This window comes from Pseudonaja textilis, chromosome 1 (assembly GCF_049901715.1).
Source record: "Pseudonaja textilis isolate UNSWEBS1 chromosome 1, rPseTex1.2, whole genome shotgun sequence".
Taxonomy (NCBI): Eukaryota; Metazoa; Chordata; class Lepidosauria; order Squamata; family Elapidae; genus Pseudonaja; species Pseudonaja textilis.
The window spans coordinates 71146503-71170379 of NC_141990.1; the positions used below are offsets into that span (position 1 = coordinate 71146503).

Here is a 23877-nt window from a genome sequence, read left to right on the forward strand (position 1 = left end):
CAGGAGGAAGAACAAGATCCATGCCATCGATCTGTATGCCCTACCAGTCCTCAGACACTCTGCCTGTGCTATATGGGACATGTTTCTCTGTAGGGTGGAGAATTATATTAAGTGCTGTTTTAATTCCACTCTTTAACAATAGCGTCACAATACAGTGAGGGCTCCTGTATGCTCTGGGTTTCATTTATGGCAGTGGCGTTGACACTTGCCAAACTCTGCCCAATTTCCAGCTGGTGTACAGTCTCAGAGTGTTGGATTTGGGGTGGAAGTTTCCAAGTCCTTCTTTGGCCAGCTCACTACACCGGCAGGGTGTCTGAAGACTGGCAGGGCATACACATTGATGGCGCGACTTACAACAGTTCGCTTAGTGACCATTCAAACTTACAACAGCACTGAAAAAAGTGATGACGTAGGACCATTTTTCACACTTATGACCGTTGCAGCATCCCCATGGTCATGTGATTTACATTCAGACGCTTGACAACTCATTCACATTTATGAGGATTGCAGTGTCTTGAGGTGATGGGATCTCCTTTTGCAACCTTCTGACAAGCAAAGTCAAAGGGGGAAACCAGATTCACTTAAAAACCATGTTACAAATAGAATAGAATTAGAAGAATAGAATAGAATAGAATAGAATAGAATAGAATAGAATAGAATAGAATAGAATAGAATAGAATTCTTTATTGGCCAAGTGTGGTTGGACACACAAGGAATTTGTCTTTGGTGCATATGCTCTCAGTGTACATAAAGAAAAAATAAAATACATTCATTAAGAATCATAAGATACAACACTTAGTCATAGGGTCCAATAAGCATACTAGGAAACAGTCAATATAAATCGTAAGGATACAAGCAACAAAGTTAGTCATACAGTCACAAAAGAGGGAGGGGATTACTAATTTAAAAACTGCAGTGATTCGCTTAACAAATGTAGTCAGCAGAGTCATACAGTGGGGCAAAACTCACTTAACAAATTTCTTACTTGGCAACATGCATTCTGGGCTCAATTGTGGTCATATGATTACCTGTACATTTGTTCCTACAAAAAATGTGCCTGTCAGGTCACATTAGAGGTCTCCAAACCTTGGCAACTTTAAGACTTGTGGACTTCAACTCCCAGAATTCTACAGCTGGCTGGAGAATTCTGGGAGTTGAAGTCCACAAGTCTTAAAGTTGCCAAGTTTGGGGGACCACCAGACAGAAAAAGAAGACCACAAGGAACTAACTAAGGCAGCCCAGTGGTCTTATTTAAGCAGAGTGTTTTTCAACTTTGTCAATGGTGGGGAATTGAGGGAGCTGAAAACCACACATCTTAAAATTGTTAAGGTTGAAAAACATTGTTCTAGCATATCAAATTCCTGCTTTTCCAAAGACAAGCTAAGCTTGGTATCCGTTCTACCCTTTTCCCTCCAACTCCATTCCCCCACACGCCCAGAAGCAGCAGCCGACATCCGCCCGTCCCAATCCCAGGAAAGAAGCGCGTGTCAATCCTGCTGGGTCGAACTGCTCCTCCCTTCCACCAGGGGCGCTCTTCGATGTCAAAGTCGCCGTGCACGTGCGCTTTGTTTTGGTGACCGCAAGAGACCGAGAAAGAGAGACGGGGAGGGGGGAAGCAAAAAGAGAGAGCCGTTCGTGAGTCAGCGCGCCTGCGCATACCGGCAGGCCTCGCCCCCCCGAAGGGCGGAGAGAAAAGGGGAGGAGCTACGTGCGCAGGCGTAGAGAGCACGTTTCCGTGCGGGAGTTGGAAGTCCTTGCCCCTCTCTCCTGGGTGCCTAATTAGCGGGGTGGTGGGAGGGGGGGAAGGGCCAGAGGTGGAGCCTCGGGCTGCGAACTGACTGAGACGCGGGCGGGCTCTGTTTCCCGGGTGGCGTCGGCGGCGCTCCCAAAATGTCGCAGACTGCCATGTCCGAGACCTACGGTAGGGAGCGGTGGCCCGGGGTTGAGCTGCGAGGGGCGGGCGGGCGGGCGGGAGGGTAGGAAGGAGAGGGTTCGCGAAGGGTCTGCTTTCTTTGCTACCGAGAGAGCTACGGGAAGAAAGCAGGTTCAGAAAAAAGAAAAAAAAAATAGGGCGCCAAGCGTTACGTCCAGCGGAAGAACCTTTCCATTGGCTTGCCGGGGACTGGCTTTGCGTAATAAAGCCGCCCTTCTGTTTTCTTTTTAACGAATGTAAGATGCTCCCTCCCCGCGATAGGATCGCTCCTGGAGACATGAGAGCCTCGCGCATCTCTACCCGGGTTTCTCCCCTTTGGAGCAGGAAGGGGAAGGGTTTCAGGTCTTCGCTAGTAAGCAAGCAAGGTAGAGAGGGGTGCTGGGGGGAGACCTTGACAGCGTACTTGAAACTGGCTTTTTACAAATACCAGGTAGTCCCTGACTTACGACCACAATTCAGCCCCAAATCTCTGCTTAGGTGAGTTTTTGCCCCATTTTACGACCTTCCTTTCCCACAGCGGTTAAGCAAATCACTGCAGATGTTCAGTTAATCACACAGTTGTTAAGGGAATCTATTCTCCACTGATTCTGCTTGTCAGAATGGTGATCACATGACCCCAGGACACAGCAACAGTCATCAGTATGAACTAGTTGCCAAGCGTCTGAATTTTGATCACATGAGCACGGGGATGCTGCAAAGGTCATAAGTGTGAAAAATGGTCGTGTCACTTTTTCAATGCCGTTGTACCTTTGGTCACTAAATGAAGTGTTGTAAGTTGGAGACTACCTATAGTCAAAACTCTGATTCCTTACATTTTGACCTGTCTGATTTATCACTCTAATATCCCCATAATAGGTGAGTTGCTTTCAACCTTTTCTAATAACCCATGATCCGGTGTCAACCAAACCTGCATTTAGAAATGAAGCTTACCCATTGTGGTGGTGTTTTGGTTGCAACCAACTTGGGTTAGAGAAAGACTGTGACCCAACAGTATATCTCACCCACTGATTAAAATTGCTGTTATCACTACTATAAATGAAGATTGCCACACTGTTAGGTAGTGGTTTGGCCTTTACGAAAAATAAGGTTGTGAAACGTATTTTGTATTTCTGGATGAAGTAGAAGCTTCCAGCTAATGTAACTTATACTTCCTTCTGCATATGGCTCCTTAAAAATGCTTAATCCTGTGTGTACAGTGAGTGTAGCAATGTAGTAAGCTCTGTATTTGTAAAGGAATTTAGAGCTGACCTTGTGGAAGATAAAAGAAAGCTATTAAGTGGGGAAAGAAAGGAGCTGGCCATTAATGGCCATTTACACAGTTCTGAGGTAGAGGGAGGCCTGAAAAAGAGATTTAAAATAGTTTAGTATAAGATGGGTCACAACAAAATTGGGCAGGCTTTCAAAATATTGTTATGCTGTCTTGCCACAATAAAGAGCATTCCTAGAAGCCCTGACATACTTGTTTGTTGTCTCAAAGTAGCTGCCTCAAAGACTTGACAATATTGTAAACTTTTACTCAGTGTCAGTGTATCTATTCAAGGAAGCCAAATTACCCCAGCACATAACTTTTCTTCGCAAAGATAATTGGTTTACAATTGCTTTGTGTTAAGTGATAAGATACAGATCTGACCATTATATAAGCTCAAATTGTTCCATACTGTATTTGTAAAGGAGTAACTTATATACCTCATACAAATGGAAACTTGGTTAAATAATGATAAAAATGGGTTTTAAAAGCAGTGTATGTGATGTTCTTACAGCATAACAAGCTCAGAATGAAAGAATACTATGTATAATGAAGAGAATAAGAAAACAAGAATAGGAATTGAACACAACAGATCTTTATCAGGATACAAAAGCTTAACTGTCTGCATAAAATAAATGCCACGTGTTTCAAGTTTACTTCATTCACTTTCCTGAACAAAGCAGTACTGTATTTTCATTGCTAACTGCCATATATTGCCATAACTCAATCCTCTTGGCAGTTAAATTGCTGGATGTGCTATAAAGAGAGAAAATTTACTGCATATTTTCTTTCACTATATCAAAATTTTTCATTAATATTTGTTCTGCTTATAAGGAGGTAGGCTTCTGGGAATTAGTATTCTATATTATCTTTGTTTTCACATCAGTGTGCATAATCCATGATATTAAAATATACATTGAAATTCTCGAGGATTGCATACTGACTTGGAATCCATTGGAGGTATTTGTAGATTTTGAAGATCTTGGAAGAACAAAACTAGTGTCACCTAAGCAAACTTCAGTTCAAGCAGTCTGATTTTACCACTTTTTTCTATTTCCATATTCAAATCTAATTTGAATATCTAGTATCCCATACTCAAATCTACTTTCAGATTTTCAGATTGTTTTAAGGTTATGGGGGGGGGGGAGTAGAAAGGAGACATTCTTTTGGTAAAAGGAGTTAATTCATTTCGAGAAAGGAACTTTGAACAGTAACAAAACACAACTGATAACCATGGAGCAAATAACTATCAAACAATGGTTCTATTCAAAGCTAGAAGAAATTTCTGTTTCATGGTTTTAAGTTTTATTATTGTGCCTACAATATTTCTAGAAATGGCATACTGCACGCTGTTTTGTTTCACTTCTGTCCCTTCCCATCTAATTTCTTTCATGAGGCTGCAATCCTGGTGTTTATATATACTTTTAGGTGAAATATATTTATAATTATGAAAGAATAAAACCATAAAAAATTTAAGTTTAAGAAAACTGACAATATATCAAATAAGACATTCATGAAATACGGTATAAAATATTTTTGCTTGCTGATTTATATATGAATGTGAATTTATGTATGTATGGTTGCCACAAACAAGGCAGGATCACCCTATTCCCCAAAGCACCTGAAGGCAGGACAAGAAGCAGTAGATGGAAACTAATCAGGGAGAGATTCAACTTAGAACTAAGGAAAAATATCCTGACAGTGAGAACAATAAACCAGTGGAACAGGTTTCTTCCAGAAGTTGTAGATGCTCTAACACTGGAGGTTTTGAAGAAGAGATTGGAGAACTATTTGTCTGAAACGGTATATGGTTTCCTGCCTAAGCAGGGGATTGGACTACTTACTAAAAGACTTCCAAGATCCTTTCCAACTCTGTCATTCTGAATAATTCAAAAACAGTTTTTAAATATTAAATTATTTAGGGGAATTTAATTTTAACATTAGAGGATTATATGTTTAATACTTCTTTTTCAGTAGTCCAAATTTTATCATTCCAAATATTAGGTAAAAGTTTGATGGCTATATTTTACAGACTTCATCTTTCTAAAATATATTTATAATGAACATTTGAGCTCTTGGGAAATGAAAATACATTCAACACACAAAATCCTTCTTGGGGATTTTTTTTTTTGTCCCAAGTCAACAAGGTCTTGAAACTCAAAGCACTTTTGTCATTGAGAGAAAAAAGAGAATAAGCTTTGTAAATGAAATGCCTTTTAGAGCTTTCTCCCCCATCTGGTTGAACCGTTTAAATAACCGAGGCAATAAATTCTGTGAATTGCTTTCTTTGTCAAGAAACCTTATCTATTTTGAAAGAGTGAATCCATAATTTGGGGAAAATAGCATTTTGGTCTTGTAGGCCAAATGACATGCAAGAAAGGCTTCTGGCAAGAGTGGCAACAAATAAGACAAAAAGAAAGCACCGCATTCCTTTCCCTGGTGTCTAGTGGTTCCATGGCAGTGAACCCAGGAAGGATCATAAATTATGGTGCCAATGTAATTAACACTCTGTAATTATCACCAACTAAAGTCATTAAAAAAATACAAAATAAAGCACAGACTTCAAAATTTAGGGCTATGATTTTACCTATATTTGCCTTTGAAAAAAAAAGCCTTTTAAGTTGAAGGCAACGTGAATAAAGCTACAATGAAGGATTAAAAAAAAAACAGTGCACAGATGCATTTTACATTAAATAGTCCTTTAATAATTCATTTAAAATATTCATACGTTCTGAAGGATATTTCTCTTAGGAAACGCATTTAATGCTGCCAATTCCGATTAAAAATAATGATTTCCTTTATATTTTGAGCAAATTTTGTCAGAGAATTTTTCAAGCAGGTCAAGTGATCAAATCTTACTAAATACATTTTCTAGTAAAAGATTATCTCAGCATTTCCATTGGCGAGCATTAACTTTCATTAAAAGCAGGAAAACATTAGTTTTGTGTTTCATAATTTTATTCCTTCCATTGTGTGTGTGTGTGTGTGTGTGTGTGTGTGTGAGAGAGAGAGAGAGAGAGAGAGAGAGAGAGAGAGATGTATACCTAAACTTGGTGTAAATTTGATTAGTTATCATGTTAAAGGCCTACCTCCGAAATTTTGAAACTATCCCATCCTTGCCAAAAATGGAAGAACATTCCTGTCTGATGACAACCTTCCAGTTCCTTGCAGCCTGTGCAATATTTGTGAGATTCTTGAAGGGGCTAAATGCCAGGGGTCTAAAATAGATGCCTTAAAATGATCTAAATATTTGTTCTGTTGAGGCAGAAAAGAATTCTCCAGATTTCCAGAAGGAAATAGCATCATTCAATTGCCTGCTTTCATTCTGGCTTCCAGATGTCTTTCATTCCCACTGTTGGGTTAATTATATCTGTTTCTAACAAAACTGGATTAATTTTTGATACTGTTCCTTTGAGGTCTGTGGAATAGTTGATAATTTTTGTAAAAATTAGATAGTTAGCAGTTAACAATTTACAGCGCCTTCTTAATTCATAAAAATTAATGTACTTGAGAACAGAATAACTATGGTAAATCTTTATTTTTTGAAAAAGCTCTCATTCTGTATAAATCAAAAATGTAATAGATACATGCAGCGAATGAAAAACAACTTTCCCCATCTTTATATCAATTCATGTGAACCAATGACATGTTTTAACATTTCAGCTGTTTTAAAAGAAGTATACTGTAGACAAGATTGTTATCTAAATAAGGCAACAATTAGTTTTCACAATAAGTTAATACATTAAAGTGAGAAATAGCAAAGTACTTTATAATCAGGATGCTAAGACTGTATTTTTTTTTAAAAAAAGCTGTACGTCCATTAATTTTTTTGCAAATATAAATTTATGTTTTTATTTTACACCAAGCTTTTGATTAATTATCATATGCTATTAACTGTCAGTAAATTTTGTTCATGAAGATCCTAACCTGGTCATTAGGTCTTTCAACAATCCATTCAACACCTCTGTAACTCAGTCCATCCACTTTGCTGCTGGTTATCCTCTTGTTAAAATATGTGCTTAAGTGGTGTGATACCTATTGAGTATAACTATTGATTATTTCGGTTACAATGTCTTTATGAATGAGCTACTGAATTATAGCTCAGCTGGTTTTTTTTTCACTATTGTGATATGCTTTTAAGACAAGAAAATAACAGTTATAGTATGGTTATGTATTTAAAGATACTAATATGTAATCTTGTTTACAGATTTCCTGTTTAAGTTTTTGGTCATTGGAAATGCTGGAACTGGCAAATCCTGTTTGCTTCATCAGTTTATTGAGAAGAAATGTAAGTAAAATTGTACTTTTTTGCAGCTAAATCTATCCAGTTTGGAATTTGTAGGTGGTAGCATTTTATTAATCATCATATGGTGATATTTCTTTAAAGTATTATTAATGAAGTATGCAGGGGTGGGATTCTACCAGTTCACACCTGTTCTCTAGAACTGGTTGTTAACATTCTAAGCAGTTCGGAGAACCAGTTCTTAGAAGAAATTACTGGCCTAATCCTGTAAGGAAGGCAGGAAGGAAACATTCTGGTGTTGCTTATAGAAGCTGCCTCTCCGTTAACTCTTATTACATTCTTGGCAGGACTAGACTTCCTGTCTCAGGAATGTCTCTGGAGATTTTTTTCCGCCTTTGCTGGTACTTTGCTTGTGTGGAGTAACCATTCAAAGTTACAATGGCACTGAAAAAAGTGACTTATGACCATTTTTCACACTTACAACTGTTGCAGCATCCCCACAGTCATGAGAGGCCAGGCGAGGAGATGCATGCCTTGATATGAGTGATGTTGAGTTGTCCACGCCCAGCCAATAACATGACCACCAAGCCACGTCCACCCAGTCACATGACCACCAAGCCACACCCACCAACTAAGCCACGACCACAGAACCAGTTGTTTAAAAAATTGAATCCCACCCCTGGAAGTATGCCAGAAATCTATAAGCATGGTTGTAGAAGGATATGATTTATTCCAATTAGTTTCTATTTCACTATGTGAGATCATCCAGAAGTGCTCTCCTGTCTTCATTATGAGAGCAGGATATATGACTTTACAAATCAAATCAATCTATGGATGTATATCCAAAGCAATGTAGGATAGGGCACACATTTCATTTGTATATCATTGTGACTTGAGTGAAATCATGATAAAGGTGGTTTTAAGTATAGGTTGGTTAAATTCAGAAACTTTAAAAACATCTCAAGATGAAAAAAATATCAAATATTGAAACTCCTTACCATCCAAGATAAGGCATGGCATATAGTGGGGAACTTTAGTTGCTCCAATATTTGTTGGGAGAAAAACCGTGCCAGGTATAACTTTTCCCATAATGCCCTGCCTTGTCTTCCTAACAACTTTCTCCTTCAGAAGGTAGAGGGAGCCCCAAGAGTGTCAACAATTTGGGACTTGGTGTCAAATAACAGGAAAGTCTTAGGAGAAGAAAAGCAAATGGCAGGAACATTTGAAGAAGATAGTTGTGTTTTGTTGGAGTTTGTGGTGATAAGAGAAACTAAAACAGTATGTACTGATCATGACTTGGACTTGAAGAAAGCTAGTAGTTCAGGCAGAGAGAGAGATCAACTATTAGTCTGGACCTTTATGGCTAATGGCAAACTTGAATTTGGTCTCTTCGACCACATCTTAATGCACACCATTAACACACAATTAACACACCATTAACATACTATTAACACACCAGCTTATTTCTGTGTTCAAAACTTGTTCATCTAAGTAAGCTTTAAAAATTCAGCATGATAAAAAAGATTATAAATAGCAGAAATGACTGTTAGCAAATGTGATAACTCAGAACACTTATCAGTATTTGTTTCTTGTAATAATTTTTTTTTCATTCAATAGCCCAAAATTAAAAACACGGTTCTATTATGATTTATTACTCAGATTTATATTGTGTCCAGAATGCTTACAAATTTAATGTCTTACTATTTTCTTCATCTGATTTTTAGCTTTTCTCCTAATATTTTTTTTCTGATTTTTAGCTTTTAATATACTGGCAAAAAAAATACGTTCTATTTTTTGCAAATTCATAATGGCTACTGGCTTAAGTTTCATTCAGTTTTCAAGCATCCAATTACTATATAAACCAAAAAATTGTGATAGTGACTTTATTAGCATTTCAACCTTTATGTAATATATTTTATATTCTGATAATAGCACAATTAATATCCATTTGTATAGATTTTTTTTTCAATTTTCCTTTTATTCTTTTTCTTGGCTTCAAAAGTTCCGTGATGATGCGTCTGTACACTGACAATGACATAACCTGTTATGACCCTTGCCTTTCAACTGAAGTTGAGTACTAATTACTATTTTTTCCTGTTATAGTCAAAGATGACTCAAATCACACTATAGGAGTGGAGTTTGGTTCAAAGATAATAAATGTTGGAGGCAAATATGTAAAACTGCAGATATGGGATACAGCTGGACAAGAACGGTTCAGGTATAATTTCCTGTTAAATAAGGGAAAGCAATTACAGGTGTTTTCAGTATTTCTGTTAAAGTAAAGGCTACTTTCTTCTTGTAACTATAATATTTTTATAGCCAACTAAGTGTAATTGTATTGATAGAGAATAGCTTTTATGTCACCTCAGCATGGCTAAATAACAATAGAAGATGCTATAACTGGCAAATGGGGTTTGTAATTGCATTGCTATTATCTCAGAAATTCTGACCCAGTCCGGCTAAACTGAAACACATCTGGGAAGTTAATAATGCTCTCGTTAGGCAGAGTTCGATATAAGATGGGTAAGTGTTTTGAATAAACACATAAGTTTAAATGGTGGAGTATGTAAATGCCTAACTCTAGTTTTGTTTTGCAAGTACAAACCTAAACAAGCACTGTAGTTTATGCTTACAATTTTAGCATTGCACAGAACTCAAATTTCTATCCTTTTAAATACTGTAGGGTTTTTTCTTCACAGATCAGTAACACGAAGCTATTACAGAGGTGCTGCAGGTGCCTTGCTTGTTTACGACATCACCAGGTAAAAGCAAAATGCTGGAGAAATCTTTTTCCTTCTGTTCAATCATGTCTGATTCCAGGGGTAGGATTCTACCTGTTTGGTTATGATTCTCCGTAGTTCAGAGAACCGGTAAATCGGGCCTCTGGCTGGCCCCTCTCTACCTGCTTCTTCGCTCCCTGCCCAGTCAGGGAGTTAGTCCTTATCGCGCATGGGCGACATTGCTGACTGCAGCCTGCTTATGTGTGCCCACCAGACCGGCTATTGCTGCCTGCCTTCTGCTGCGGCCCTGCCTGAACTGATCTCCCTGAGTGAGTGAAGCTCTGCCCCTGCCCATTGCCTTTCCCCCTCTCCCCCCATACCACTTTCCTTTTGTTGCCTCCGGCGGTTGCCTTTCCCCCCCACTTGCCTTTTGCCATCGGTGCTGGTTGCCTCTCCCCCCACCACTTGCCTTCCACTGTGGAACATGTGCAGAGGCTCATATAGGCTCCAGCCAGGTCAGTGGCTGCTTCTCTCACAGGCTTCTCTTGCTGAGAGAGCAAGAGAGTTTCCTGGGACAGCGAAAAACTTGCAAATCCCCCTCCCATTGGAAACGGCTCCCGGGCAGCAGAGAAGCAGCCAGGTTGAATCCTGCTTCTCTCTGCTGCTCGGGAACCATTTCCAATTGCAGACTTGCAAGCTTTTTGCTGTCCTGGGAAACTCTCTTGCTCTCCCAGCAAGAGCAGCAGGAAGGAACATGTGGAGAGGTTCGTGTCAGCAAGGTGCCCCTTGATCGAGTAGGGACAGTTGACAGCGGCTGCGGGGAGCAGAGCCTGGAAACCCCGATGGACCACATATGCAGCCACACAGATGGCAGGGGGGAGCTGGTCCCGGAAGCCCTGACGCCGCCAGAATCGCCTTTTCCTTCCTTGCTGCCATCTCCATTGCCGCGCCGCTGCATTCCTCACCACCTGCAGGTATGGTGAGTGTGAGCCCCCGGACGGATGACCAATCACCTCAACTGCTGCTCTCACCAACTTTTTTCCGTGCCAAGAGTGGAGGTGAGAGAGAGAGAGAGAGTAGCCCTCTTGGCACGGAGAAAAGTCGCGCGTCTCCCCATATTCCTCTCTCAGCAAGCAGCCTTTTGCAGCATCTTTAAACTTAGCGTGCTTTACAAATGAGGAGGGGATGAGGCTGCTTGTAGAGAAAGAAATATGGGGAGACGCTCGACTTTTCTCTGCGTTGAGCTGCTCTTGCCAGTGACTCCAGACTGTTTTTCCCAGCTAAGATTAGATTAACAAGGAAGAGAAAATAACATGCAGCAGGTGCCTAGCAAAATTTAGTAATACTGCAGATTGACTGTTTACATTGAAATCAGGTGCAAGATATTGATGATGGGTAAATTATTGGGCAGTTTAGTTTGATATGTATTTCAGTAGGCTGATTTTAGAAAGCTAAACAGGATCAGACCTGGTAAGTACTTGGCTGGGAATCCAACACAAAATAGGGTGTGAGGAGGATTGGAGTTGAGTTGGGAAGGAAAGAAGGAAGATAGGATAAGATAACTTTTATTGTCATTTTTTTACTGTAGGCACACTGGCACACATTAAAAGTGAAATATATATATACATATACATAACACACATATACACATGCTACACACACACATACACACACAATCATTGCCCATTTTGAATACATAGCGGAAAGGAAGAAAGAGTATTGGATACATATGCACAAATGTGTGTGAAAAAAACTGCAAAGAAATAGGATTATTAAAAAACAGGTTACAATCTTAGCTATTATAGATGAGAGAGAGGAAGAGAGATGAGAAACAGAGAAGGAGAAAGAAAGAGACACACACAGAGATACCTATTTAAAAGAAAATAGAAAAATGACTCTTTGAATGTTTAAGGTTGCAGGGTGAGGCAAACACCATGGTCATTAAGGGAACCTTGTGGTCACTAAGCAAACACTGGTTGTTAAACGAGTCCATTTTCCCCAATGGTCATTTTTAACTGGAAACCGGAAGGAATTGTTGGAAACTGGCAAAAAACATAGAAAACCTCAGTCACAAGACTGTGGGATGTTGTAACTGGTCGTAAGTGTGTGTGTGTACATGGCTGTCAAAACACCAAAAACAGGTCAGGTAGCTCTGGGGAGGTCAGTCGTAAATTAGAACACTTGCTAGGCAACTGGCCATTAAGCAAAGACCACTTATATTTGGTTTGCCAGTCACATGGCCACCTAGCCACACCCAGCCAGACAGATGACCACCAAGCCACAGCCACAAATTAGGCCATGCCCACAGAACCAGTTGCTAAGAAATTTGGATCCCACCCCTGTCTGATTCTCAGAGACTGCCTGGACAAGTCCCTGCAGTTTTTTTTTTCTTCAAGGTTTTTCAGAAGTGGTTCGCCATTGCCTCCTTCCTAGGGCTGAAAGTTACTGGCCCAGGATCACCCAGTTTATTCACACCCCAAGTGGAACTAGAATTCACAGTTCCTCAGTTTCTAGACTGATACCTAACCATTACACCACGCTGGCTGTTTTCAGGGAAATCTTAGGCACAGCTAAAATCTGGATAAAGTCACAGCTAAAATCATATTCTTCAGGGGATATGGAATTTTCTTACAGCTAATATGTATTTTGCACATAGAGAGGAAGTATAGAGGCAATGTGATAGTTGATAGTTGAGTTTATGTGCAAAATACATATTAGCTGTAAGAAAATAAGTTAGTTTCACAATCTTATATAAAGTAAATGCTTTTAACAATTAGCGGTACAGGTAGTCTTGTTCCATAATAAGGAAGTCTGTTTAAAACCTCCTATGTATATACCTGCATACATGCATCTATTTGGACAGTTTAGTCAAAACTTCTATGGAGTATGTTTTATTTGATTCCGAGAACCTTATCTGACTTCTCATCAGAAACTTCCTCAGCTCTTTGATTCTAGTTTTACTTTCAGATATTGACTTTCTCCTGGGAACTGAATAGAATAGAAAATGGATAATCTGAAATCATAGCTGAAAGTATTGGATCAACGTTCAGTTATTTGCTTTCTGATCTAGCTCTTCTGGCTATCTTGCTGTTGTCATAGTTTCAGTTCCCATAGTGCATTAAATTAGGTCTCAATATAAGAATGAATATTTTTGTGACATTCCTCAGTCATAACTGAAAATACGTTTCAGGTATCTTATTGTGCAATATCTTCTTTGCAGATTTCTAATCAAGTGCAGCAAAATATTTCTGTAAGGGTGTTGTGGGTGTATTATTAATACAAAATATTTTGTTTGTTTTAGTCGAGAAACTTACAACGCACTTACCAATTGGCTGACAGATGCAAGGATGTTAGCAAGTCAGAATATTGTAATAATACTATGTGGGAACAAAAAGGATCTTGATGGTGATAGGGAAGTCACTTTTCTAGAAGCATCCAGATTTGCTCAGGAAAATGGTAAGTAGTTTTCTTGATGTCTTTTGATTTCCTGATAAAGAGCTGTATTGAAAATTTTCCGCCACAAAAATGTTCAGAATGAAATGGAGGTTTAGGAAAGAAATTTTATAATCTTCCTTGTTTACTTTTTCCACACATTGCTTGTTTTTAAGTACTGTTTTCCAGTCTGCTTGAGTGTGTCTTTTGTGTTTAAAGAAACACAACCAGTCTGAGTGATCATATAGGATTATGTGAATATGTGTAATGTATTTAATTAAATTAAATTTGATTACATTATGACATTGTAAGAATAGTCATTTTTGTCTTATTGTTGGACTCCCTTAATGATCAAAGTCAGGGAGGAGACGGTAAAGGAAAGACCTTAATAAACATCCCTGAATTTTGCCTACATATACTATACTAACCGATTGGTCATATCCTGGTTATATTATATGTTAGTTAGCCTATAATTGGATTCTTGATTCAAGGCTACAGCTGAAAGCACTCAGGATTAAGAATAGGAAATTAACTCTAGCTAGCAGCAGCGTTCTGCAGAGAGAACCACACTACCTGAGAACATTTGTGTTCATTGTACTGTTGCTCCCAACTCTTCACATTGGAAATTTGTTCCTGCTGTGCTCCAGGAGCTGGTGTTTAACAAATTCAGTTCTGTTTTGACTAGTCATGTCTTTCCAGATAAAGGAAAAAAAGCCATATTAAACCAATGCTACCCTTGAAAGGACTTTAGCTGCTATATGCAATTTCTTCTCAGTGAGGAAGAAGGAAGCAGAGTGTAGCATAATCTGACAAGTCTTCGAATTTTCATAACAATAAGCAAATCTGAATTATCCAATGAACATTTTTTTGCCAGAAACTGGAAATAATGCAAGAACCAATAAAAAAGTTAAAAAAACTTCAAAACTTATGGTCACAACCATGGAATGCTTAAAATGGCTGTAAAGATGAGCTGATTGCCAAGTGTCCAACATGTAATCATGTGACTGTGTTGGTGGTACAGCCAACAGAACTTTAAAATCAGGTTGGATGTACTTTTTGTGGGTCCATCTGGTTGTTAAACTAGGATTACCTAGGATTGCACACACTCTCTCTTCCTCTGTAAGTCAAATTGTATGTAGCACAAAGTCCTGTCACATGAGATGAGTAGCCATACATAGCAAAGCAGAGTTGCATTTTAATGTTCTCCAAATAGAATGCAAACAAATGCAGCTGTTGACAATGCTGTTATATTTTCTCTGGGGAAAACGTACTTGCAAGCAGTCCATACTGAGTATATGTAAACATGATTGTCTGTCCTCTGGCTTGTGTACTGTCTTCCCCATTTTGGTATACAAAGTATTGTTTCACTTGAAGGTCTTTCAAATAGTTTAGAATATTGGAACTTCCAGTAAATGTGAATCTTTCTGGAAGGGATAACGAGACAATTTTGGATGGGAGCAGAGCTTTAGAGAGAGGTTCTTGCTCAAGATGTAGCAATTAGATTTTCCCTATTCGTGTTCTAGGATCTTCTTAGTTTGAGAGATGGGAGATATTTTACTGATTGGAATTTTCTCGTAATTGTTTTCTCCCATACAGGCTGCAGTATTGGATGCTCAGTGAAGTTTACTGCTAAGTAGATATAGACCAAAGTGACTTAGGAATGTATAATAAGACGAATTGGTAAAAACTGGTCAGGGAAATCTTCTATGGGAAGAATATGATGACATATGTAAATATAGCAATAGCAGTAGCACTTAAACTTATATACCGCTTTATAGCGCTTTATAGCCTTCTCAAAGCGGTTTTATAGTCAGCATATTGCCCCAACAATTTGGGTCCTCATTTTACCGACCTCAGAAGGATGGAAGGCTAAGTCAACCTTGAACCTGATGAGATTTGAACTGCCAAATTGTAGGCAGCTGGCTTCGGTAGAAGTAGCTTGCAGTACTGCACTCTAACTACTGTGCCACAGAGGCTCATCATGCAATAAATATATTGCATTTAAAGCTGAAAGACCATTATTGGGTAATTTTGAACACTGATCAAATACATTTCATTTTTTACTGTTACAGAGCTGATGTTTTTGGAGACAAGTGCATTGACAGGGGAGAATGTTGAAGAAGCCTTTGTACAATGTGCAAGAAAGATACTTAATAAAATTGAGTCAGGTAATCCTAATCCACGTTTCCGTTATTAAAATATTTTTACCTAGGATTAAGTGACATTTCTGAAATGATAAAGTACTCCTGGATTAAATGTGTTTTTCCTTTGTCGTAAAATTCTACTTGATAATAAACCCAATCTTGTCAAATAAATTAAAGAAGATAAGTTTTTCCAGCTACTGCCTAAATGGTCAAATTTAATGCTTTCTGTCCATGTTATATTTATTTTCTAGTGCAAAAAGTATGGTATATTTTTTTTATTTATTATTTTTTCAGTTATTTCATTATATTTTCAGTTATTTTTCAAATAACTCAAGACAGCAAACACATTCAACACACCTCCCTTCTTCCATTGTCTCCACAACAACAAACCTGTACTGGGCTAAGAGAGAGTATGAGTAGCCCAAAGTCACTCAGCTGATTTTCATGGCTAAGGTGGGACTTGAACTCACAGTCTCTTGCTTTGTAGCCTGGTGCCTTAACTACTAAACCAAACTGGCTCTCTTTATATTTAGATTAATTATGTAATCTTGTATGAACAGATTTGTCAAAAACAAGAAAAATCCTTCAGTTACGATAAATCTATTATTTTTTATATTTTTCTGGCAGCTTTTCTATGTTACATCTGAAAACATTTAAAACAAGTATTTATGAACTAACTGTTGTATAAAACATTAAGATCTAGTGCTAAGGCAAACAATCTCAGATTCTAATCTCCAGCTTTCATTACCATGTGCTATTTCTTGATAGATCTCTGAACTAAGAGGAAGGAAATGGTTTTTACATTGTGTGACAGATTAGGCCAGTAAATATTATTAAACAGTAGTTAACAAAAAAAATCCCAATCTCACCGAACGTAAACTACAATTCTAAAGAAAAATGTATATATTCTTGTTTTTAAAGTACAGAATTTGTGTGTCAATGCTGTGGACATTCTCAATCCTCAAGTGTGATGGATATCGTCCTATAATTTAAATTACATTCAAAAAAGTTTTTTAATCTTGTGTATGCAGTTTAGGACCATATGAGAAAAAGAAATTGTATTTTGTTTTATCAGGTGAATTGGATCCTGAAAGGATGGGCTCAGGAATTCAATATGGAGATGCTGCTTTGAGACAGCTAAGATCTCCACGGAGAGCACAGGCTCAGAGTGTTCAAGAATGTGGCTGTTAAAGCAAACCACAAAAAACTTCTTGTTTTATGAAACAAAAGGTATGTATTACCAAGTTACTATCACCCTTGCTTCAGTTTAGTAGAATAAAAATAGCTTTTCCAAGGTTTTTCGTATAGATTGCAGGAATTCACATACATTTGTTGCAATGCAGAAATTAATTTCAGTGACCTCTTACTATTTCAGCTGAAACTGGTTCATATGTTCTTCCAACAATCTTAGGAAGAGCCATTCTTTCTGACACTTTTGCAGCTGATACTTCATTGCCACTTTCATATTGCTGTGTATAATTAACTAAAAACAGAAAAATCATCCTTAGCTAAAAAGAGTTGAAATTGAGGTTTCCAAGCCTTTTATTTAGTATGAGTGTAGGTTCCAAAGTTGAGAACAGACAATTCTGGAAAACTTGCTTTGTGCTTACCATTTTAATCTGATTGAGATATAAAGTTGGTGATATTTCAAGTTCATTTTCAGTCTCTTTTCCAATCTTCCATTCAGTATGTATGTATTCAATTTCTATGGCAGCTTATCTTAATCAAGTGACTTTGGGTGGCAAATAATAATAAAATCCATTAAAACCACACAGGCACACACGCACGTATACATATGTACATACATACATACATACATACATACATACATACAGAGAGAGAATGAGAATAAGTGTAGTGTGTCTTTATACATACAAACAACTACAAAATCTCTGTTATACTATTAGTAATATGAAATTAATTAAAAATCCTGTAATTTTATTCGATTTAGTTGATTGCTGACTTACTGTCTGGACATTTGAATATAGTCTTAATATGACTATAGAATGTAGTAAAAGTGCTTTATTTTTGTGTTAAAAATAACTTCAACATTGCAGTTATAATCTGCACTGAATTATCGCTGTAGGGTTTTTAACTGAGCAGCTTAGCTTTGGAAAATGTTTATCAACCCTTTTCCAAGAATATATCCAAGTGGTTGAAAACAATATAACAAATATTTACATCAAATATATTATAATTTAAAAACAGTGATCAATCAACATAAAATATTCAGTAAGACCACAATACACAATATTTCCCACAAAGAAGGGTACATGCATTTTATCCCTTGTATCCACAGCTGTAACACTTTTTCCCTAAAATACTATCTTCCCAAAAATCTATTTTAATGGGTTGGGTATTAAGTGAAGAAGTAATAACCAAAATCATTCAGTGGAATTCATTTACTGTTTTTTTGAATTTTTTTCTTTATTGATTAAAGAGCTTACACACAGCTTATATAACTCCAGGAGTGGGCTGCTACTGGTTCACACCAGTTTGGGCAAACCGGTTGCTAATTTTATGGCCAGTTTGGCGAACCGGCAAATCCCACCCCTGGGAATCCCACCTGGAGCCTAGGGAGGCCATTTTCACCCTCCTGGAGGCTCGAGGAAAGCCTCCAGAGCCCAGGAAGGGCCAAAATGTCCCCCCGTGGCCCATTTTTGCTTGTAGGCCACAGTGGTGCAGGAGGCTGAGTAGGCCACGTCCATCCAGCAACCGGGCAGAGTTGCTAAGTTTTTTGAAGCCCACCCCTGTATAACTCCAAATATAAATTTTTTTCAGTAATGCGAAAGGGTTATCACCTTGATCTAAAATGTGCTGTTCTGTAAATAATGATTATTCCTAGAATATTTACATAACCACCTACAGTGATTTTAGGTACACCTACACACAAGATATGCATGCCCATATAAACCCCTGACAGTGACTCACATGGAGAATGGCATCCTGTCAAAACATAGCACGTAGCACCACCTCCATTTTTTCCTAATTTTAATGATGAATCTTTAAAATGTTCCCTTTTTGCAACAATAAGAGAGTGTCACACTTCTTAAAATATTTTCAGCTGCTGAAAGTGTGGGATAAGGAGAGGCAAGGCTCACATTTTTTCAGGGTTTAAGGTATAAATATTTGCTTTTATGACTTCCATTCCTTCTAGCCTTCCCCCGCTCCCCAGCTGACCTTCTTTATCTTCACTGGCCTCCCCTGTGCTGGGCTCATCCTCACAGCCACGCAAAGGGAAGGGCTGCAGCTCAGGGGCTTTTTGCACATTTGTGAACCTTCCCCACCTAGCCAGCAGCCAACCCTCCCCGCCCCCAGTCCCACTGCACCTTGCCAGCCACTCACACATCCTTCCTCCCACCCGCCCAGCAGCAACTACTTATCTGATTGCCAGCCTGCTTGCAAGGTGCCTGGGACTTGCATCTTCCTGTTAGCTTCCCCTAACAATGGCAATGGGGACTATAAGGATTGACAGTCGTATAATCTGTAGAAACTTTGGACATTGCAAAAATATGGATTGGAGAATCACATGAGGCTCCGGCTTGCCCACTCTATTTTAGATGGCAAAGGTATCTGTAAATGCATACATTAAGAGACCAGTATCTTAACCTTGATTGCCCCTGCCAGCTTTCCCCTTTTTAAAAAGTATATCTAAATTTAGATCTTTTAACACGGAAATGCTATTTATTTTTCAGCTCTCCTTTCAAGTAATTCATGGAAAAACTGCCGTTGCTGCAAGAATCTGCATTTTTAGAACTCCTTTTTGATTCAACAAAACAGAACATATGGCATTTTTGTTTTTAAAAAGTACAGTGGAATGGCAGAGCAACACCGCAAAAAAAGAACATTTGGTAATACAGTGGACAATATTGAGACATAAAATACCTGTACGTAAATATTTTCTGTTACATATTTAAGTTTCTTGTTACTTAAAAACACTGGTGTATCCACATGTATATACGACATTGTCATTAAATTTCCAAAGCATGATATACTGACATGATATTGCACTAACACTGTTTTTTTTTAATTAAAATTTTTAACTCTGGTAGGCATTATCATGTTTCAAGGTTACTTTTGTTTTTGTTTTTTTATAAAGGCTTTTATTTATGAGTTGACATTGAAAGCTACTGGCATTGACTGCCAGTGTTTTATTTGCCACTTTCTACAGGGGCTTACATAAACTATTTTTTGAAAACTGTTAGGTCATATGTTTACTAATCTGCATACTGGTTTTTTTTTTTTACTGAAGCGTAATTGTTCTTGTTTCTTGAAATGCTTAAATGTATTCCAGTTTTTCAAATGTAAGCTATAAATACAGTTGTGAACTCAAAGCTTGCTGCTGTCTGAACTTGACCGGGGATATATATATACATACATTTTAGACTGCAACTAAGAATTGTAGTTTCAGGTAAAAGATAATGCCTACTTCTTTTTCCCATCCAGAGAAGTGTTTGAAGTTGTCAGTCACCATTATCTGATTTTTAAAAAAAAAAATTAAAATGATTTCTACATATATGTTTCTCAGTTAAAAACAATTTTAATGAGAAGTAGGATAGTTCCATCTGAAAGAGAATTGTTTTTAATTCCTATTCCACATACAAACTGTAAATTTGTAGAAGCTTAATCTAGAAATGCAACTGGCCTAGACAAAGTTACACATTTTTATTGTAAAGCTGCCCAAAGCTCCATCTTCTGATAATAATCTGTGCCACTGAAAGAAAACCGGTTTGCTTTCATAATAGACAAATGGGCATCACTTGGGAATATGAAATTGTGACTTTGCTGAAGAGATTGTAAAAATGGCCTCTTTGAATATTCCTAGTTCATTTGAAGAGCACCATTTCTAGGTTTGAGGCAGCATATATGAATTCTGGGTAATTGAAAGTTTTATATGGATGAGCAAGGAAAAAAAATCTATTGTTTCCATATCCATTTAAAAAGCAGCCTTTCAGCTGCTGCATACCTGAAAGAGTGTAAATGTTAGTATTAATTGCAATTTAAAATCTTACTGCCTTGGAGCCAAAATAGATGAATCCACATAAACATTCTTCATATATTTGAAGTGCAGCCACAGTGAGGTGATGAGTGTAATTAAAGTTGCAGGTCATTTTCAGTGGTCACTGGTTAGTCAACAAAGAAAGACCTAAGCACTTTCCCCTTGTCAGCTGTATTGTTTTAAATTTGTTTAATTAAAATATGGGCATGCCCTATCCTAATATCACCCAGGGCACTTTTATAACCAAAAATAACTTTGGGGGAGGGGGAGTTAGTGAAAGTCCTAAAAGCCCATGCATATAATTTTTTTCAATAGTTGCAAACAAAATTAGCAGCCAGAAGTTAGGACTAAAGTTAATATTAAATACTTTATTAATCCTTACTGTTAGTGTTACAAAACAGTACCGGAAAATTAAACTGAGTACCAAAAAAAGAGGGGGGAATATTTAGACAGATTTTGCCTGGTACCTAAAGTAAAATAAAGATAGCATCAAAATGAAGATAGCATAAATTGATTGTTGTTAGGAATGAATTCCATAATTCATATGCATAATTACCCAGCATAGATTACCCCAGTTGTAAAGAAGTATGTACTTGTCCACTAAATTTATAATCCCTGTGTGGTAAAACATGGGTCATGATTTTTTTTTAATGGACATCTGGGTGAAATTGGTTTTGGTTTTTCTTTGTGGTCATGGTGAATTGATTATACGGGTTATACAAGTTAGTATTAAGAATATAAAATGCTTTGGAAAAAAATGGGAATCTTCACTTGTAGCAATTTGTTCTTCAAAAAACTAAAAGTCAATAAGAATAAAGTATACCGATGTTGGCAAATAAATCATATCGCAAGAGTATGTTGCTCTAGAACAAAATCTGAATTCTGGTACTTAACAATTGAAAGAAATGAAAACAAATTTTACTAGCATGTGTATCTATGTCAATGTGTATTGAGTTTATAGCATGAGTATAAACAGCATGGATGTTTTGAATGGCTTTCAAGAAACACTTTTGCCTCTTTTGTTGTGGATTTGCTCATGCTAATGCTTTCCCTAAGGTGAAAGAAAAAGAATCCAAAGAAGCTTGGAGATACTTTCCACCTAAGTGGATCTCCTTGGATCCATCTCTTATGTATCATTGGCAGTCCTTTCTCCATCCCCACTCCTTTAGAACTATTGTAAAGTAACCTTGTGTTTTAAATTTCAGGGAAGAGCAATACCAGGTCTTGGCCATTCTGAAGCTGTTACCAGCATTCTTTAGTCTTCCTACACATTGCTGTCACAGTTTTTCCTCTGAACTTTCCTGTAGAGTAATATTTGCTTTACAACATGTGAAATCAGAACAATAAACGTTTTCTTTTGGTCTTAATGCTGGGTAGCCTAGGAAATGAAGAGTCGGGGAAGATAGTTACAGAAGGACAAAAAAAAGCCTTGAGGGTTCCTATCCTTACTATGTCGAAATGAATGTCTTTCCTATTGTTAGCGGCGTTTATGATGGAGATTTTGCAGCATCACAGTTTGTGCTCATATGTAGGTATGCTGTGGGAGGGATTCCCTTTCCTTTTTTTCTCTCTCCCCTCACCCACTTGTGAGTATAACAGGACTCATAAATGAGTTGCTCTTCTTTTTTTTTCTCGATTAATTTAATAAACAGCATTTCACAAACTCTAACTTGCTTGCTTAGAAATTCTTTCCTTTGGAACTAAAGTTAGCTTGGTATCATTAGCTGGCTATTAAAGCTGCAGTTCTTAAAGCACTGTTTCTTTTAGAATAGATATTCTTTTAGAATAGATATAAGCAGCTACAGACCTGCTTATATCAAAATCAGCTGTGTATATAATGTAGAATTGAAAGGAAGCTCTAGAGCAAGATAAGATACAATCTATTCTTTTTCATGCCCACAAATTATTCCTAAATCTTTCTCCTTTTTCCTCTCTTATAAGTAGAATTTTTAAGAGAAAAACACTAGATGGATAAGTATTAAAATTCCCAGGCACTGGCTTTCCGTTGCATGTTCTTCTTTCTTCCTTTATGGTAAAGTTTAGTTAGTTAAAACATTTATATAGTTGCCTATCTTGAACCAAACAGAACAACTCCCAAACCTAAAATAAAATATCTGTAATAAAATAAAAATGTTAACAGCTAAACATAGTCATGCAGGCCACAACAAATTCATCCCAACAATCTCACCCTATCCTAGGGCTTGGGGAAGAACTCATCTCTGAAGTAGTTTTCAGAAGATTAAAAGGCAGGGAGAATATTCCATTGAGCAGGAGTTGACATGAAAAAGGTGTTCTTCCTAGATCCCATAGCAGTATTTAAACGAAGGGACCAAGAGCGTGCCTAGCTCTCTGATCTAATAGGACAGGCAAGTATCCCTAGGGAGAGGTGGCCCTGGAAATAACTCTGTTTTCCTGCCATACATAGGGCTTTAAATGGAATAACCAACACCTTGAATTGCACCTGGAAGGAAACTGAGAGCCAGCCATAAAATAGCACATTGAAAATCCTGTGCTTTCCTTGTAATAGGAAATTCACCACTCAGTTTTAAAAAGGCAGTTAAATTCAGCACTAAGTTTCACATATAGGTAGTTCTTCACTTATGACCATTTGTTCAGCTATCATCCAAAACTGCAACAGCACTAAAGAAAGGGAATTACAACCTCTACTCAAAATTACAGCCACTGCAGCGCGTCTATGGTCACTGAACAAAATTTGGGTGCTTGGCAGTCTGTGCTGAGTTGCTACCATGTTTCCCCCAAAATATGACCTCCTCCAAAAGTAAGTCCTAGCTTGATTTTTACACATGTACCCAATAAGCCCTACCCCCCCCTCAAAAAAATAAGCCCTAATTAAGACCCCCACCCACTCCAGGGTGCACTAGTAAAAAGCTAGGGTGGGGATGGGGGAGTGGAGCTACCCTACTACTTACCTTTGCACGGTTGCAGCCAGGCCTCGCACACCCCAACACTTGCCTTGCCGTTCCATTTTTTTTCTGCCTGTACGGCCTCTGCAGCTGATAACAAACAGAGCTCCTGATCAATCTGGAGCTCTGTTATCAGCTGCAGAGGCCTTCAGGAAAGCCTTGCTGGCTGAAGAAGTTCCTGAAGGCCTCTTGACAGCGAAAAGGAGGTGGGGGATGATGCGTGCAAGTGAGATGAG

The 23877-nt window shown here is 37.9% G+C and overlaps 1 protein-coding gene across 1 annotated transcript; it reads left to right on the forward strand.

Moving 5' to 3' along the window:
* The first annotated feature begins 1816 nt into the window (after positions 1–1816).
* Positions 1817–22386, forward strand: RAB4A (RAB4A, member RAS oncogene family). Its single transcript, XM_026705183.2, has 8 exons — positions 1817–1921; positions 7387–7467; positions 9526–9640; positions 10122–10184; positions 13444–13598; positions 15647–15742; positions 16794–16948; positions 19414–22386. The coding sequence occupies exons 1-7, from the start codon at positions 1891–1893 to the stop codon at positions 16907–16909; spliced, it is 657 nt and encodes a 218-aa protein (XP_026560968.1). The 5' UTR covers positions 1817–1890; the 3' UTR covers positions 16910–16948; positions 19414–22386.
* Positions 22387–23877: the final 1491 nt, after the last annotated feature.